Genomic DNA, 19,633 nt, shown 5'->3' with positions numbered 1-19,633 from the left:
AGGAATACATCTGTGTGTGTCTTCTGCCTTTTCTGATAGCACTGACCACAAATGGAGACAGGAACTTGCTCCTGGGAGAGGGAAGTGACAGAGGCACCGAGGATGATGCATGGAACAACAGTGGCCCCATCACCAAGGCCTCTTCCTAACCTGCAGCCCAGCCTCATCCCTGCAAACTGACTCAGGGCTGTCCGCTCTGAGCTCAAGAGACTGCTTGAGAGACAGATTTAGGCAGATGAGTCAGCAACAGGGACACACCTACCGGATTAGTATGAGTGAGGTAACTTTTCCATAGTCCACTGGTGTGAAAACCACACCAACCCTTTTCATTTCCAGAGGCTGCAAATCCAAGTGGAGGGTGGCAAACCCAGACTCCTCAGAGTGCATTCCCTGCAATGTATTAATGGTACAATCAGACAACTCCATTCTCCTGTAGAGCAAGTTTCCATCTTCATTAAGTGTATCTAAAGACTGTTGCTTTTCTTTTAATGTCCAGATCCAACCGTCCTCATCAACCTTTGCTGTTGCTTTAGTGACACTGGGTATGGAATCATCAACCTATCTGAATGTGTTTACCCTGATGAGTTCAGGCCAATAAACATTTCCCAAGTTGCAGCTGCGACATACAGGGAGTGGCTGCAGGACAACCTGACATGGAAGCTAGAAAAGGATTTGCTTTCTGGCTTGGGAGGAGGTGAGGTTAGAAGCCTTCCATATGAAGAAGATTAAATGCAAAACCATTAACCACAAGAGAGACCAGGAAGTCTGCTCAAATGACACAGCAACCAGACAGACCACCCATTCACTGTAGGACAAGCCTAAGATCACTGTAATGTTCAACTCATGTTTACATGGAAACCATACTTTTCACATGTAGTCTCTCCAATCAGTGAGAAATGCCTCTATTCACATGCTTCTTCCTTTTCTCCAAGATTTATTCCTGAGCAAAAACATTCTGTTCTAAAATTTAACAGTCAAGATTCAGTCTTTATCTTCCTGCTACTTTTGCTAGCTTCTCACTAAAAATACTTTTTAAGAGTTATGATATAATCTGTACAATGATAGTTTTCATTCCTGTATTTTCAGCTTTTAAATGTGTTTTATCCTTTAAGAATGGCTATCACTTCTCATTCTATCTGAAAAAATTATTCTGAAAGAATAAACGGTGATGGGGCTGGGAATACAGCTCACTGGGACACTGCTTGTTTAGCATATAAGAAGCCCCAGGTTTAATCCCCAGTACTGCCAAAAAACAAGAGTGAATAAATAAATGAATAAATGATGATGCATTTTCACTGGAATTACAAACTCCATGAAGAAGAAAACCGTGCTTCATATACATAATATAAACAGTAACAAAAAAGTTGCTGACTTTGGTATTCAATTTATAATAACAGCACCATTTGCTAAGTGATTATTATATGCCTGGCGCTGGGTTACTTCAGGCATGTAAAATACCAAGCCACACACTTTCTAAATCTTACTGAATCTTCACACATTATTTTGCAAAATGAGATTAAATAATTCACCAAGGAAGGTCACACTGGTACAGCACAGGAAAAACCAGGATTCAAACCCTCAAAATCCAATTCCATACACTCTTAACCAAAGGAACCGTATTTCTAAGAACAAAATTAGAAGAGTCCTTTCTTTACATAACAAAAAGCTTCAAAAACAATTTTCAGTTACATTCTAAGTTTCTTCAAGGCACTGATGTTCTTTTTGTTTATGTAGTACATTAACAATGGTAGTAATTTCCCTTATTCCAAAGGTATAATGTTCTTAGGGAATATTTGTAGTCACAGATATAAACTTTTTCCAAATGAGCTGTATCACTGTTTCACATCTGAATAGAATATTTGGATATAAAAGAAACTGGCTTTATTTCTTCAATGTGAAACTGATAGGGAAAAACATCTCTTAGTAGGTGTCATGGACTAATCACTACTAACAGTACCGGAGAAAACAAGACCACACGGGTACAGGGCTCTGGCCACTCTGGCGCAGCCGCGGACACTGCAGAGAAAGGCTATGTGCTGGCAATGTGTTTGCTATTGTAAATAAGTCTCTATAGGAAACCCACTTAAAACCTTGCTTTGACTCATTCTGTTTTAACTCTTAGCTGGAGGTTATCCATAGTCTCCTGTTATTCCACAGTTAAGCTAGGGCAACAAATATATTTCTGAAGAGATAGGGCAGAGAAAGAAAAACAGAAAAGGCACTTCAACGTGTGTGTGTGTGTGTGTGTGCGCGCGCGCGCGCGCGCGCGCGCATATGTACATGCCTTCTCTTTTCAACAGATGCTCCACTGGGCGGGGTGGGGGGTCGTGAACCCAGAGCCAAAGCATGCTAGGTAAGCACTCTACTGCTGAGCAACACTCCCAGCCCCTATAGCCTTTTTACTATAGAGATAGGGTCTCGCTGTGCTGCCCAGGCTGGCCTCCTACCTACAGTCCTCCTGCCTCAGCCACTGAACAACTGGGATGTCAGGTGTGCATCACCATGCCTGACAAATGTTCTACTTTTGAGTTGATCTCAAATGCACAGTATCTGTGAGGCCAACACTCTATCCACAAAGTCACTGAATAAAAGCTAAGAAATCAGGCTGGAAAGTCCCTAGGCAAACAATGTTCTCACCATGTGTCTTTCTACCCCTACTCCTAAGTGAAGTCTCCTGATTGCCAGGGATTTAAGAATTTCAGAGACATTCTTTTTTATAGATGAGATGAATATAACAGAGACTAGGTGACCTGCTAAAAATATGAATACAGTTTAGATTAAAAAAATTTTTATATATATTCATTTTTACCTTATATTCACCTAAAAAGAATTTAAGGGAGCCAGAGAGTCCTGAAAGAATTACGAATTTTGGGCTCCTGAGTTTCATGGTTTTCTACATAGCTCTGACTCAAATGTTATTTCTTCATTTACATGAGTTTAAAATCATCAAATTAAAATGATTTACAGGCTAACATGAATCTGACTCCTGCTGCACTAGTTAATTGGAAAAATCTGCTCTGCAGCCATCTTTCATGCCTAGAGAATGAAAACAAGAGAGCCACACACAGTACACAAAGACACTTTAAACATGAAGCCGTGAGGCCCATACGCTTCTAGGGTTAGTCCACCAACAGTCTTTTTCTGTGTGGAGAGGACACCCTACCCGGTAAGGGCACGTTCTGGTGAGCTGGAATTCACTGGTTGTAAAGTTAATCATCCGAGTATCAGTGCCAAACCTACAAAGACAAAAACCAAAGGTTTAAAATAGCATTAAGATCCGCCAAAAAGAAAGAATACTGTGTGTGTGCATGTATGCACGCACGCGCACGTATCTATTTATCTATGCGCACACACACAGATTCACCTCGCCCGGGCACTAGCCTGCCTCAGCCTACTCCGCCCAACCCCAGCCGGCACACTGTCAGAGCTCGGAAGACAGCACACAGGGGATGAGTCTGGCAGCACAGAGTGTGAAGAAACATATAGTGACAAAAAAATTCCAAATATGAAGTGATTTTTTTTCTCCAAATGGTTTTCAGACATGGAACCTAAAAAGAAGTAAATCAAAGGCAAGTTCACCCTCAAGACACATCAGTGACATCTGGAGACATGTCTGGGTGCTGTGGCTGGTGAGATCCTAGTGGCCCCTCGGGGGAGTGCCAGGGATGTGGGTGAAGACCCTTCAATACACGAGACGCACGCACACACATGCATGCACGCACACGTGTGCACATCTCCTATTCAAAATGTCACTGGTGCAGAGGCTGAGAAACCTGGGGTAGGAGATATGTTCCCAAACTGAGAGGAGGCAACGTTCTAATTGCAACTATGATTACGTGGAAATAATGGTACCAGACACGAATGAGCACTACCATCATTTCTTACAATTTGACTGTAGATTAAAATACACCAAAATACTACTTCTTTTTCTTGCTAAGTTGTCAGCTAGCCTTGAACATGCCACCCTGCTGCCTCGGGCCCAAACAGCTGGGATTACACATATGCACCATGGTAGCCAGTTTCAAACTCGTATTAGCATGCTTCAGACTCTCAATTTCAGCAGTGTACCCGAAAGTCAAGATGGTAAAGGTTCCTCAACACAAGAAAAGAAGAACGTGACCCAGCTATTCCCCTTCTAGGTACCCTCCCCAAGAAGAATTAAAGACATCATACGACACAGACCCATGCACACCCATGTTTACAGCAGCACAGTTCATAATACCTAAGTCCTGAAAGCACCCTATCTGTCCATCGACAGATGAATGTATAAAGAAAATGTAGTTTTACACACAATGGAGTACTACTCTATCATAAAGAGGGATAAACTTGAGACATTTGTAGGAAAATGGATGCATCCCGAGATCATAATGTTAAGTGAGATCAATCAGACACACAAGCTTCACTATCACAGGAGGAGACAGACTGAAAAAAAGAATTAAGATGGGTTGTGAACATGCACCAACTCCCCACAAGGAATGTAATCTTTATGCACTGCAAACACAAACTAATAAAAATAAAATAAATTATTCTGTCTTAAAAAAGAACAGAACATCCACCAGATGGTGGGCCTGACACAGTGACACACAAGGTACCAGACAACACAGAGTCAGGAACTTCCAACACCAACGGGCTGGGTACTCATGTACATAGCTCTGAATCGGGGCCTGGTACATTTACACACAGAGGCCAGCAGACAGAAGCACGGGGCTTCTTCAATGGCTCTGAGTGTTGGCTGTGCTTCCCGCTGCCCCTCACACGGAGCGTCTCCCTACCATCTGTGCAGCAGACGCACTGCGGCTTCCGGCTTGGGGTACAAGGAGAGAGGCAGCAGCTGCAAGGACACTGGCAGGGAGGACGGGTTCCTCACCATGAAGTACTTCACCTGGATGTGGAGAGAAGAAGATTAGCTCTGCAAAGGACACAACATCCTCTTGAAATATCCAGGCCAGGACAGCATAACTTCCATCTAGCAACAAGGAACCATTACAACTCTAACGGAGGGACAGCTTAGCAAATAAACGGTCTGCATACCCCCAATGTCTTTGCGGGCTGGGGGTCAACTCACTGGTAGCACAAATACTCAACATGGATTTGACCCCCAACACCAAAAACAGTAACAAAAAAAAAAAGCAGGCTGTAGAAGAACAAAAAGACTAAAAAGACAATGCAATTAGACCTTGGGTTGCACGCTGAACTGGTAAAAAAATAAAACACTAAAGCATGATAGTAAGCTCCCTAGAAAAAGTTCAATACAGACCATACATTAGAACATTCTGATTAGTATTTCATATTTCGACTTTGGTAGTTATACTTTCATTATATTTAAAAAATGCCACTGTTCTTAAATAATTCACACTGAAATAGAGGTAAGGGGCCTAGCATCTGCTACTCTCAAATGGTTCATAAAAAATACGAGTAGAGAAAGAGAGGGAATGATGAAATAAGTGCGACAAAAATTTAACACTTTTGAATCTTGGCGAAGGGCCAATGAGAGTTCTTGGAACTTTTCTCTAAGTACGAATTACTTAAAAACAAAAAGCTAAATGAAAAGAACAAAAGCAATCTTAGGGGTAACCCTAAGCAGCTCAATGAGCACTGCTAATGTGTATGCTGCTACTTGAACCACAGGACATAGTTCTGGATGTGAGACTAAGTGGAAGGCCGCTGGTGGCACCTTTCCTCTGCCTGCCCCCTGCTACCCAAGCTGGCTGCAGAGGCGTGCATGAGGGAGGAAGCCAGTACACTAAGGATGAAAAGTAAGTGCACAGATGGAGTCTACAACCCAATGGCATCACAGAGCAGCCTGGTTGGCTCTGGGCTTTCTTTCAGCTTCTCACTATGAAGCTAAGTCCTGTTCTAAGCCTACATTAGCCTAGATTTTCTCTGTTAGTAAGCAGAATACTTTCTTAACCCATGTTTCATTTATGAAGTTCACATTCAATTCAAAATTTGTTCAATGCATGTTCAATCATCCTGTTCTTCTGAAATGTCGCTAATGTGCCCTAATGACGCAGGTGTATGAGTTTACAGTAATTTTGGTTCAGAAACAGTATCTCCTGTGGACATACAGGAAAATCTTGGTTTGCAAGTTATTTGTTCTACAAGTGCTCCACAAGATGAGCAAACATTTCTAATAAATTTTTACATGATAAATTAGTAATGTCTTACTATAGGAGTAATACATGACACCGAATGCCACATGATCACAACTGGGCCAATGGTGGTTCACCCCACACCCACCCCACGCATGTAGGATCATCTCCCAACAGCAAGAGGTTATGCAGGAGATCTCATCTGCTGAGGAAGAGGAGAAAAAGGCAGAGGAATCCCTCACCTCAAATGAGACTAGGAAGATGTGTAAAATGTGGGAAACAGTACAAAATTTTGTAGAAAAGCGACACCTGAATAAGGACGTAGCAGTGCAAGCAAAGAATCTGTTCAACAACCATGAAATGTCACATTTCTATGAAATTCTTAAAAGGAAGTAAAAGCAAGAACCACTGGATAGCTCCTTTGTTTTTTGTTTTGTTTTTTTTCCAGTACTGGGAATCGAACTCAAGACTTTGCGCTTGCCAGGCAGGCGCTGTGCCGCTGAGCTAAATCCCCAGCCCCTGGATAGGTCCTTTGTTAAAGTTGCACAAAAAGAGAAAGATTCCACTGAGCCAATAGACAGCAGTAACTCTTATTAGTGAGAGTGAACGTCATCCTACACAACAGCCCTCCTCTCTCTTGTATCCCTCACACCAGCCAGGAGGGTTTTCAAAGGTAAGTGCAGCTTAATTTACTTTTCTTTATAGTTTATATTTGCTTTATTATTTCACGTTCTATTACAGTACTATAATCACTTTTACATGAATATTTTTAGGTTGTGGAACAAATCATCTGTGTTTTCATTATTTCTTCAGGGGAAATCTGCTTTGATATACAAGTACTTTGGATTACAAGCACATTTCTAGAACAAATTATGTTCACAAACCAAGGTTTTACGGTACTCTGAAAATCAAGAACTAGGGTGTCACTGACAGAGATGAAAAGACACACTGTCCTTACCACACTGTTCCGAAGGGCAGTCGCACTGAAGTTCAACACAAGGCCAGGCTCTGTGACCAAACGAGGCAAAAAGAAAGGAAAGGGTTCCAACTCCTTGGATTTTTGGAAGTGGGCAAACTGAGTCATTCCTAAAACATTCCTCCTGTGTAATTGAGAAAGACATTATCATGGAAAATAATTTCAACATTAAAAAAATGAAGGAAATCACTAAATACCACTCCTATTCAAAGGAAAAAGGGCTCTTGGGGAAAATGACTTATGCTAGCACTAAGTCTGAGGAAGAGAAAGCCTAAGATTGTCTTTGGAAGGTGGAGAGTGTAACTCCACGGTACAGTGCATGATTAGCACGGCCTGTGTTTAATCCCCAGAAAAAGTTGACCTAGAACATTCTATTTTACTGGAAAGCAATCAAGTGCTCATAGAATGATAGCAAAAATCAAGAGACATACAAGCTTCCCAAGCTGTTTATCATTAAAAATGACAGTAAATAGAGAACAACACACTGAAGACACTAATGAGGCTCAAAAGAGGCCCCTTCATAAAAAAAAAAAAAAAAAAAAAAAAAAGCACTTGCTAGTAAATGTAGAATGAACAAATAGAAACATCACCATTTTGCAGCTGTAATAGTAACAACTGATGCAGGTAAGGACTATCCATGAGTGCTAAAACCAGAGCGAAACACTCTTAGGGAACAATACATTTGTGTGGTATCAAATCTTCACAGCACACATTGTTTTTTAATTACAAAAAGAAAAACAGTATGGAAAGTAAAGAGATCTGTTATGCGTCACCTAAACGAAACGAAATAACCATATTAATAGTGGGACAAACTGACAATTTATGCACCTCCTGATGTGATGCATGACACAAGATCAACACAGTATAGTATTCTTGCTAAAAATGCTTAATTTGAATATAAACCTAACGAACCAATCACCAAAATCCAATATGAACCAGGACTCAAAAACTTGTCAACATGAAAAGTGAAAGCTGGAGCCCTGGTCTAGCCTACAGAAACAAGACAACCACATGCAAGGCCTGGTCCTTGAACACACTAGGAACAAAAGAAAAAAAGAAAACAAACCTATAATAAATATTAGTTCAACTCAGGAAATTTTAATTAGACAGTAACAATTCCACTGAAGTTGGATTTACTGGGTGTGCAATGGAAATATGCAATTTTCTAGTAAAGTGTTGAGGGTTCCTAGCGAATTGCCTACTGCACTGATACATACAAGCTCACTTTCAAATGACTTGGCAAAAAATGAGTGAATATGTGTGTAACAAAGATACAAAAGGAAACAGAGGAAAAGTGGTAAGATGCGAACACCTCATAAACACAATCTACTTGAGGAATATCTGAATGCTCCCTGCATTATCCTTTCAATTTTTTTGAGGGCTGAAACTTGTCAAAAGAAAAAGATAAAGGCAAATATCACCAACCACTAAAACTTGAGTATAATTTCAAAAAATTACTACGTAATAGTTTCTCCCCACTGCTTAACAACAGAAAAGTTGAAGACTTACCTACAGACATCACCATTTTTATATTTCTTCCAGCTTTCATACAATTTATTTGCAAGTTCCGAATCCATATCCCAGGTAGACAGATCCAGAGAAAGGCTCCCATCCCAGTTAGGTTTCTCTAGAAGGGAGACCAAATTTAATGTTTAGATTTCTAGAAAGTACAGCTAATTAACAACCCTCAAGGGCTGACTGTTAAAACACCTCAAACTGAGAGAACTAGGGTCAATAAATGCCACCTCTTTCGCCTGCTACTTAACCAGAAGTCCCTCTAACTCAAAGGCAAATGATATATCAAATTAAACAAACATATGAAAAACAAAACGAAATTGAATTATGTAAAGGTATTAACACAAAAGACACATGGCTCGTGAATACAGCCTGAAATAAATTAAGATTATATTTGTAGCATTTTTAAGAGCTTTAAATCTGAAATGTAAAACTGCTTTCCATATAAATGTGTTCATCCTCCAAGTCTTTCAGGACCCTATGTCAAGTGCTGAGAGACAAATGCCACTTTCTCGCGAGAAGGCAGACCACAGGCTGACCCCACACAAGATGCCCGTTTACACACTGGTCCACTGTCCCTATCACCCTCCCTGCTTGCCTCTGCTAAGCAGGGTACCAGGAAGAAAAAGCGGGGCTCTTCCGATAGAAATGTCTGTGCTTTAAATCTCTCCTTTTAAATAGCTTGATCAATTGAAATGCAAAAGAAATTTGTTTTTTAATCCAGAAAACTAAAAACTATTTCCATATCGACACTCTGGCCTTCAGCCTCACACCACTCTTAGCACCCCTACAAGACGTTTATATCCTATAGCTTAAGTCCGCAAATGCAATTCCAAATTGTTTTTACTAGCTTCTAGCCAGCTCTTTTATAAAAGAACCAGAATCTTCCCATTTTCCTGGTGAGGCTGTTACAATGATCAAACAGTATTATTTTTTAGAAGTCCCTTACAAAAACATGAGCTACTAAAGAATAAGAGCATTATTTACACAAGTACCCTGGATGTGTTTTGGAGGATTCTTAACAATTTGAAGTCATTCTGTCAATGATCATGCTAGGAATAGAATATGACACAATAACTTTAACAGAATTAACCTTCCACCTAATTTCACTCACTACCTCCCAGTTCCCCCCAAATTCAAATTCTACAGAAAGCCTAAGGGCAAAATACTTACCCGCTTTTGATTTTCCCATGAAATAATGCATGCCACAATGTGCTATCACTTCAAAACCCAGACTCCCTTCCTAGATTGAAAAGTAATATATGAATAACTTAAATCACAACACTTGGCATAAAAATCCTAATGCACTAAAATATGAAGCAGACACTGGCCTTCACCTCAGTGGACTTCCCTTTCACCAGGAGCCAGACAACTAGAAAGACATGTCTTGGTGTTCTTCACCCTTGAATCAGGTCAGAGAAATCTGAGCTGCCTTTCACAGAAGGGTCGTGACAGTGGATTCTATATAATCACCAATACCCATAAAGACAGCCGCAAGACACCCAGCTACCACACGAATTAAAGATTAAATTAGTTTTAAGACAGTCTTAGGAGTGTTTTGTTCTGCTTGTTGTTTTTCACTTCACTCTAGCCCTCTGAGAAGCAGTATGCCAATCCACAGTAAGTCCTAGCTACTCAGGACATTTAACATCCTATTTCCTGCAGATCTGAAGAGTCCAGACTGGCCAATTCCACACACACCTGAAACCTGCCTTCTGCTCCCTCCCCTCCTCACTCTTTTTACATGTGCCTCTTAACTAGAAAAAGGACATTTCTGAGAAATCTGCCTGTTCACAATATATAATGGTATTAACTTCACATTTTTGTTGACGATTTGTAAAGTTCTACCTTCAATCTTAGAATTAAACACAAGGTACTTACAGCTGTGAAACATCAACACTAGTTAAGTGAGAAAAATCATAAAGATGATTGCATGAATGTCTCATAGTGAAAAACTAGAACCCAGTGTTATACAGAATAGCTTGGATCAAAAGGAAGCAACAATAAATAAAAAGAAATATACATTAAGAAAAATGAGACAATGTTTAAGAGAACCTAAATTAAATACAATTTACCCAAATTTTACAATGTATTCACTTGTGAAAGCTTTCAGGCTTTAGGCTTGGCCCACTAGGAAAACTCAAGGGTTACACGCAGTAACTAAATGTCATTTAGAAGAGGAATTAATAAAGTATTTAACAATCTAATTTATTTGATGTCACTGTGGAATGAAATGAAATTTCAAAGATGTTATCTACAGCAAGCACGTATCTCTTGCTTCAAAACTTTTGGAAGTAAGAGCTGAGGATGGGCCCAGTGAGAGTGCCCTTGCCTAGTATGCACGAGGCACCAGGCTCCATTCCCAGCACCACAAAAAAAAAAAAAAAAAAGTACTTTTAGAAATGAATGAAAATGAAGTTGACTGATCAATTTGGAATGATTTATTTTATTAAATAATCTCAAATCACTTTATGAAAAGTAGATCCTTGCAAATAAAAATTTCAGTGCGTAAACAAATTTACCATCAAAAAAAAAAAAAAATTTACCATCTAAAGTTGGCCTGATGATATCCTTCAATTTAGACAGCCATGAAGAACACAAACTTAAACCCAGTTAATAAAACCCAAGCATCATAAGTAAATAAAAAGAAAGTTATTATTTTAAAAACTACAACATTCATAGGATGTTGTAAACAATACCTTGGTTGGTGCTGAGAAAATCTGTAGAGGTATTGCAAAAATGGCACCTATGTTTGTAGTCAAAAATACATTGGTGAATAGATTTATGGCAATGTCTTTAACAGCAAGTTTCAAAGAAAATATATTCCAACAGCCTGGAGGTAGAAATAAAGGGCCAGTGAAATTCAGAATCTAAAAAGAAAAGAAGCAAGAAAGATTACTTTTCCTAACACTAATTATATTTTAAATCCCTATAAAGTATGATGCTAAAGTTCTTCAATACACTAGAAAGTATTTTACTGAATTAGTTCTACACCAAAGACTGAAATATTTCAAATATTGTTTAATATGCCATTATCTTCATTTTCACAAATGGTATTTTGCAAACTCTACTATTTTATCATTAATCAGATTTATTTGTACTAAATAATTTTTAGTACAAATCATGTTAACATTTTAAATAATGTTAGGGGTAAGTATTGTTAAAAGATACAAACTGATTATTTTGAGCTCCTTAAACAAAAGCTGAAAAATGAGAAGCAAGCAGGGTACTGAGGTGGGTGAGGGAAAGAAAGATAGAGATCCTAAAAGGTATTCTGAAATATTAAAAGAAAAATATTTTCTTAAATTGTACACCAAAATTAAATTTTATAGGTATTAACTGCATAGCATTTGACTAAAGTCAAAATAAAGCTACAATAAGCCAAAGCTTGGAGAAACATTACCTTGAAAATGTGCTTGGTTTCCTTGGAAACAAACACATCCTTTAACACAATGCCTCGGTCAAAATGGTTGAGACACCATATGGACCACACTCCTGACATGTTCTCATGACTCTCTATATGAAACCGGGCTGCAGAGGAGTCCACTCTGAAATACCTGTGGACAGCAGATACACGGGCAGTTAGCTTTGAGTGCAAGGAAACCATCAGCTTTCAAAGCAGCCTCCGTCTGCAAAGAGGGGAGCAGCACAAAACACTGCTGTGGGCAATGACCAGGTATCACTCCCTCAACCTTTTGGCTCACACCAACAGTGACGGCCAGAAGTGACCCAGCAGTGGCCAGGCTAGCTCAGAGGCCACCGGGGCCAAACCAGGTCTGAACGCCACTCAGAAATCAGCACGAGCACTTCTTTCCACCTACCTGACCCCTGGGCCTGGAACCTATTTCATGAATTGAATTACTTAACTCTTTCTTCCTGTTTTTCTAGGAAACCTTTCACTGTCTCCTCAGTGCTGACACAAGGGGAGGCAACTCCAGAAAGAGAAGTATATAAGCCATATCACTTATGTTTTAGAAGCATCTACAGAGGAAAAAGCCGTGATTTTAGGGAACATGCAAAGAACATACCCGTGCACCACTGGGGACGAGAGGCATGCTTTTAGTGTTGGAGTGTTTTTTGTTTTCTTCACGTCTTCTATAATTCCACTGTCACATGTTGTAGCTGCTTTTTGTGTAAAGAAATAAATGTGAACTGTAAGTATCTTTCTTTCATTAAGCCTGAACAAAAATAAGATACAGGTTTTACTTATAACTTTTAATTCACTTTGCTGACATAATTAAAACTGTGAATCAAATACATATGGTAACACACTTTCTCAAACGTTCCTATGTTCTTTACTGGCTTGTTGCCAATGATTTGGAATATGAGGACTATACCCCCTCTTTTTAAAACCTTTCATTTCTTCTTTTGGGGAAAAAGCTAAGAATACTTTGTGGCTTTTCCTTCACACAGATCTGTCTTTACCTTAATAAGAGGAAAGCCCTAGGCCTGCCAGAGATGACAGAAGTGAGACGCAGAGCTCACTGGCGGGGTGCAAAAGAGCGCGCAGAGGCCATAATCACAAGACAGGGATGAGACCTGACAGCAAAGGACAGCTTAACTGTAATCAGTGGGAGTGAGCTTTAAACACCACTCATTCATAAAAATACTGTTTTTAGGCTTTCCTTGATCTAGGTCATAATGCTAAGTCGCTGATGTTGAATTTTTAACTCTCACGCTAACAATTTTCTTTAAAGCTATACATATGCTTCCAAAAACAATTGAAATGCTACTAAAAAAAAAAAAACAATGAAACTAACATCTACCTTCACCCCAGCATCTTAGAACAGAGGAAATGACTGTTAGCACTTTCTTGAGCATCCATCCTTCCAGGTGTTCTGTACCTAAACAAACACTCTTTAAAAAGCAAGACGGCCACAGACAGCTTGCACTGCAAGACCATGGACACTTTTTAGTAGCTGCAGAGGGTGAGCTCAATTTAACAGTGACCCACTGTTTATGACCTTTATTGATCTAGGTAGTAAATTTTATCTCATTTACTGCTTTGAATTATGTCTTGAAATATGAGTGAGGCTGGACATACAGCCCGTAATTCAAGTCCATCTAAATTCCTCTATAGAACTCTTTAACTGTAACTAAGAACCTGAAGACAGGACAGGGTTCCTACTCACTAAACATTCTTCACAAAGAGACTGAGGAACATAATTAGGCTACCTGTGGAAGCCACATCTCAAACACACACAGGTTCACCCCGGTCCTGCAAGTCACCAAGTTAAGCTTCACATACTGTAGCTTTAAACGCTACAGATACAGCAGAATAGAACAAGTGCCATCACCATGTTTTACATCATTCCACCTCTTAACAACACAAAGACTTTGGTTTACTGAAACCAAAACCTTTATAAAACCATGTCTCATTTGCAGTTTCAAGTAGCTGTGCAGAAAGCATTGCCAAATAATCAACTAGATAATGAAAGGAAAAGACAAACTCCAGTATTTTAAATGAATACCTTTGCAAGTAAAAGAGGCAATTTTGGTGAAGTTAGTTGCAGAAGTAGGTAGTAGTACTGGTTTAAACTGCAGAGACAGAGCATCCCTTTGTGAGATGTGATGGACATCCTGTAAGAAGAAAACTCCAATTACTACTCTCATCCAGGAGACTATTTACATAGTTTGAATGCACTCTGTTAAAATAAGTAAGGGACCCAGATCAGAATACCTAACAATTGCTCAGCAGATATGTCTGCAAGGAGATGGGGATAACTTTCACACAAATTCGGATTCAAGCAAGGGAGAATGGGTTTAAATGTAAGTAAAACATAACAGATACAACTATTTCTGCTTCTCTTCCTGAAAAGTTCTCACATCCTGCAATTCAGTGCCAACTTGTAATTTCAAATTCAAGTAACCATTCATTAATACCTGTATCCATATAAGGCTGTTTCCTGAATGTAATACATACATATTCACTGCCGAATCATCTGTCCAAAAGAATCAAACCAATGAGATTAGAACAAAAAGTCATCTCATTCCCAGACCTTAATACTGTAATTAACTATACATTTCTACAAAAAAATTAACTACTTTTTGAATACTGCAATCAAATCCAGAAGCTGTTTCCTTTTAGATATTGTTTTAAGTCACAAGAAAAAAGATCCTTACAAAAAAAACTGGCCTAGTAATGTAGGCTCTCTAAATGAAGAATTACCAGGACAGAAATTATAAGTTTAGGCTTATACTACGCTCTTCTGCAGGAAACTCACTGAATGAACAGCCACGTTTGGAAAGAATTAAGCTTTGGTATCTCAGAACACAGGCTGGATTTTTTCCAGATCTTGCCAAAAGAAATGTTCCCCGCAGAACAGGAGTCTTCTCTGCATTAGTGTTTACCCATCTATTATGAGAGTCACCAGAAAACTATAGACCCAAGACAGGAAAGCTTTCCTGCAATTCATCATGACTCCTGCCAGTCATGAGGACTCAAAGGTAACATTCGTCCAGCCCATAATTCAGAGGCCAACAGGGCTCAGCATGTAGCTCAGTGGAACAACATGTGCTTAACCTGTGAGAGGACCTGAGTTCTGTCCCCAGAACCACGACACAAAACTGCAAATAAAAAACTATGCTTTTATGTACCATTTGTGCCATTTCGTTTACATATGTATTTTTATATTTACATTAATATTTTTCCTATGTTTATATTCTATTTTCCTACAAAGCAGTCATTATACCCAAAGGCTAATAGTAAATGATACAGTACAAATTTTATGGATCATACAATATGTATTCCCTACCAAAATTATTAGAAAGTTAACTGATGAGGTAGGTTATTTCTAGAACATATATTTCTAAAGGTAAAATTCATAGAACTGAACACTAAAATTCCACTGTAATTCTACTTGTCAGGCATCCAAGAACTAGCTACGGTATTGACTATCAAGAACACAAAAACAGCATGATTTCATCAACCAAGCTTTTTGCAAGTCAGTAAATCTGGAATAAGAGACCTAAGACTTCAAACACTTCACATAAAGCTCCAAGAAAGTGATTCCACAAGGACTCAGAATAGCTTGCACTGGTCATTTAACTTACCCTCAAAATAATAATATAGCCTTATTAGCAGCTGCAGATTAGTTACGACTAATCTCTTAATAAAAGCAAAGGCTCTTGGTCTTGATTTGCACTGATGCAATCTATAAGAAAATGCTACTAACTGATAATGGAAGGTTAATGAAAATATGCTATAACAAAGTTTTTTATTTAGTATTGTGGTACTGGGTATCAAACTCAGGGCCTCATGCATGCTAAGCACACACACTACTCCTAGGTTATACCCCCAGTCCTATAATGAAAACTGTAGGAGATTTCATCTTACCTGAGGTTTCAGATTTGTCTGTTGCTACATAAACAATAGAGAGATGATCTAACAAATCTTGAGTGTTTTCTTCAAATTCTTTTGAGGAGTTTTCCATTGTTACAATTATGCTCATTTGTAAGTGTAAAACATCATCAGATTCCAGGTAACAACTCTGAGATTGGAGGGAGAGGGGGGAAAAAAGGAAAACCTCAAAAAAATAAAAGATCACCTAAACTTTGTGATTTTAAATTTCTGAAAAAGAAAAGCACTTAAGACAACAGCATGTTTATTTCTGAGAACAGAATATGAGTGCTGTTTTAGTTTTAATTTTTAAGCAAAGACACAGGAAGGAAGGCTGAAAGGAAATACTAAATATTTTATTTTACCTTTAATTGCTGACACACTTTATTATGTAAACTGCACTCCAGATGCACCTGCAAGAGGCTGGTATTAGTGGTTTCTGCCTAAATAAGAAAAAAGGGGGAAAGAACTTAATAAGAAACAAAAGGCACATGCTAGCATTAACAGTAAACAACCCATCACTTATTCAGAAACCACATTTATTCATTCATTCACTCAACAAATATTTGCGTATCTCCTTAGTGCTAGTAGGCATTATTCTATTTACTGGAAACGTATCAGTGAGCAAAACAGAAAAATCTGTGCTGACAGTGAACTTACCTTCTAAAGGACATCATAAATTCTCCTGTAGGCAACATGAAAATTCTTAGGATAGCAATAAGCAGGTAAGGATGTTCTGAATACACATAGGAACACTGTCCTGGAGCATTTCTAGTGTGCGCTACTAAGTGTTTGAACAGAGAAGTCTACTTTTACATTAATAATCAGTTCATTGTTTTTATGTGTGCCTTCTATCAGTACAATGACATTCCGAAAGCCATGACCCTCAAGGCAGACAAAACTTTAGGAAATGTCCAAATTTGGGGCCAGGGATACAGCTCAGCAGTACAGCCCCTACCTGGCAAGGGCAAAGTCCCAAGTTCAATTCCTGGTGCCAAAAAAAAAAAAAAGTCAAAATTCAACTGGCTATTGTAGTATGTGGAAGAGCAAGAGACTAAGGTATATGAAAAGAATGCAGGACTCTGAAATTCAAATGCTTTAGTCACACTGGAATATATCTACATGCTCAAGAAAAGGAATAAACCAGTAGAGGGACACAACCAGTAGAGTGGGACAGAAGAGCCTGCAGATGTATGAATACATAGAAAAGCTAGTTAGTATAACACATCAATCTATAGAATCCGGGCCACAAGATTTCCTCTTTCATAAAGTTCATGTCACTGGCATAGTGATTATAAATAGGAGCCACAGTCAGCGCACTGGGAAATCTCCAAATTAAGAAAGCATTCCCCCAAACCTGCCTTACTTAACCATGTATGTGACCTCTACTACCTCCAGGAAGATGCCTTCAGCAGAATCACCACAATCACAGCCTCTCAGATTTTTAAAGATTTCAGTATATTATACAAAAATGTATCTAGGGGCTGGGGCTGAAGCTCAGCAGTAAAGCATGAGCTCAAGCACTCACCAGGCCCAGCACCAGAACCACCACCAACACCAAAGTTTTAACTACTCCACTTATCATCCAAGCAGGTAAGTATAGAAAAAAGAGTAAAATATATTACCTTTTTAAATACAGTAAAGATATTAAGGGTACTTTAAGCCTATAAATGGTACCAAATATTAATAGGCTTTAAAAAAGTTAGTGCTTAGCAACTGCTAGTATTCTTAGAACATGATATGTAAGTTCAATCTAAAAGCTTAACTAGATTTTTTTAAATTTTTAAAGAGTAGTAAATGAGAAACAAACAAAAAACAGAACAGTATCAGCATACCAGTATCACAAACATAAACAAATCAAAGCAAGAACATTTAAAGTGATACACAGTTTCAAGACAAAATAATACGAATTAACAGTGATTGTTATATTACATATTCCTATCCTCAATACGTTGCTCAGATTACCAGACATAAGAATGGAAGATTGTTCAAACCATTAAAGAGAATAAGAAAATAACTATTAGATACATTAGAGATAATACAGTTTCACTAGACAAGATGGTAGGAATTCACCATTGCAATTTCATTGCAGGTTGTTACCTTCAAATCAGTTGCTCAGATTACCAGACTTAAGCATGCAAAATCGATCAGGACATAAAAAAATTGTAAGCATTAACTGTTCATTTCAATACACCATCAGACATCAGCAATACAGTAATCACAGCTATTCATATATATATTTATATTTTGCCTTCTTTTTCCTCCTTTCCTCATTCCAGTCTTTCCTTTATTTGAGCAATTTCTTTCCCTTTCCTCTCATCTATTGTACATTTTGAGTTTTACCTAGTCTTTCAGGTTCCTACACCAAAGAGACAATATGATGTTCACACATCTGGGTGCAATTTACTTCACTTATGACTATGGTCTCTAGTTGCATCCATTTACCTACAAAAGCCTCGAGTTTATCTTTTTTTATAGCTGATTAATACTCCATTGTATAAAAATACCACATTTTTTATCCATTCCTCAGAGGATGGGCATCTGGGTTGTTTCCAAGATTTAGCTATAACAAATTGTGCTACTATAAACATCGGTGCACATATATTGTATGGTATAATGTCTTTAATTCTTCTGGGAAAATACCCAGAAGAGGAATAGCTGGGTTAAATGGGACTTCCAATCCTAGTTTCATGAGGAATCTCCAAACTGATTTCCACAGTGGTTTCACCAATCGACACTCCCACCAGCAGTGAAGTAGGTTCCTTTCTCCCTACAGCTTCTCCAGCATTTGTTACTGGTTGATTTCTTGATGACAGCCATTCTTTCTGGGGTGAGATGGAATCTCAGTGTTGGTTTAATTTTCATTTCTCAAATGACTAACGACACTGAACATTTTTTCATGTATTTATTCACCATTAGTACCTCTTCATTTGTGAAGTGTGTATTTATATCAGATGCCCATTTTTGGATTGGGTCTTTAAATTTAGGGGGCCTGATTGTTTTTTAATTCTTTATATGTCCTAGATAGAAGTCCTTTGTCTGAGGGGCAGTTCACTAAAATTCTTTTCCCAATTCATGGGTTTTCTTTTTACTTTACTGGTGATGTCTTTAGATGTACAAAAACTTTTCAAGAAGATAAGATCCCAGGTGTTGATTCTTTGAAGTATTTCCCATTCAGTTTGATTTTTGCTCATGAACTCTCTCCCTGCCCCAATGTTCTCAAGACTTTTACCTACTTTCTCTTCCAATAAATTTAGTGTTTGTTTTAATATTTAGATCTTTGATCCATTTTGACTTTAATTTAAGTGCATGGTGAAAGACATGGGTCTAGTTTCAGTCTTCGGCATGTGCAAAGCCAGTTTTTCCAACACCATTTATTAAACAGGCTATCTTCCTTCCATTGAACATGTTTGGCCCCTTTGTCAAAGATAAGGTGACTGTGTTTCTAGTTTTATCTGTACCTTCTAATCTGTTCCATTCATCTTCAGGTCTGTTTTTGTGCCAGTATCATGCTAATTTTATCACAGTAGCTTTTAATATAATTTTAAGTCAGGAACTGTGATGCCTCCTGCCTTTCCTTGTTTTCCAAGATTGTTTTTGCTACTCCAGGCATCTTCTGGTTCCACATGAACTTTAGGAGTGTTTTCTCTAGATCTGTGAGGTATACTAATGGTATTTTAATTGGGATTGCATTGAATCTGTACAACAATT

At 38.5% G+C, this 19,633-nt stretch overlaps 1 protein-coding gene across 1 annotated transcript in view; it reads right to left on the bottom strand.

The window, feature by feature from the left end:
* Positions 1–19,633, bottom strand: part of Kiaa0922 (KIAA0922 ortholog) — a gene marked incomplete at its 5' end in the record, with an annotated part of 154,579 nt that overhangs the window by 36,260 nt on the left and 98,686 nt on the right. The window contains 13 exons of the mRNA XM_005400925.2: positions 263–390; positions 3,164–3,236; positions 4,773–4,882; positions 7,051–7,192; positions 8,578–8,695; positions 9,757–9,826; positions 11,283–11,453; positions 11,987–12,140; positions 12,612–12,708; positions 14,055–14,163; positions 14,467–14,525; positions 15,920–16,073; positions 16,288–16,365. Coding sequence (XP_005400982.2) covers positions 263–390; positions 3,164–3,236; positions 4,773–4,882; positions 7,051–7,192; positions 8,578–8,695; positions 9,757–9,826; positions 11,283–11,453; positions 11,987–12,140; positions 12,612–12,708; positions 14,055–14,163; positions 14,467–14,525; positions 15,920–16,073; positions 16,288–16,365 — 1,463 coding nt within the window. The remainder of the gene's footprint in view (positions 1–262; positions 391–3,163; positions 3,237–4,772; positions 4,883–7,050; positions 7,193–8,577; positions 8,696–9,756; positions 9,827–11,282; positions 11,454–11,986; positions 12,141–12,611; positions 12,709–14,054; positions 14,164–14,466; positions 14,526–15,919; positions 16,074–16,287; positions 16,366–19,633) is intronic.

This window comes from Chinchilla lanigera, unplaced genomic scaffold (assembly GCF_000276665.1).
Source record: "Chinchilla lanigera isolate Chin_1 unplaced genomic scaffold, ChiLan1.0 scaffold00070, whole genome shotgun sequence".
NCBI lineage: Eukaryota > Metazoa > Chordata > Mammalia > Rodentia > Chinchillidae > Chinchilla > Chinchilla lanigera.
Note: the sequence above shows the minus strand (reverse complement) of the source record. Positions and strands in the feature narration are given on the sequence as shown.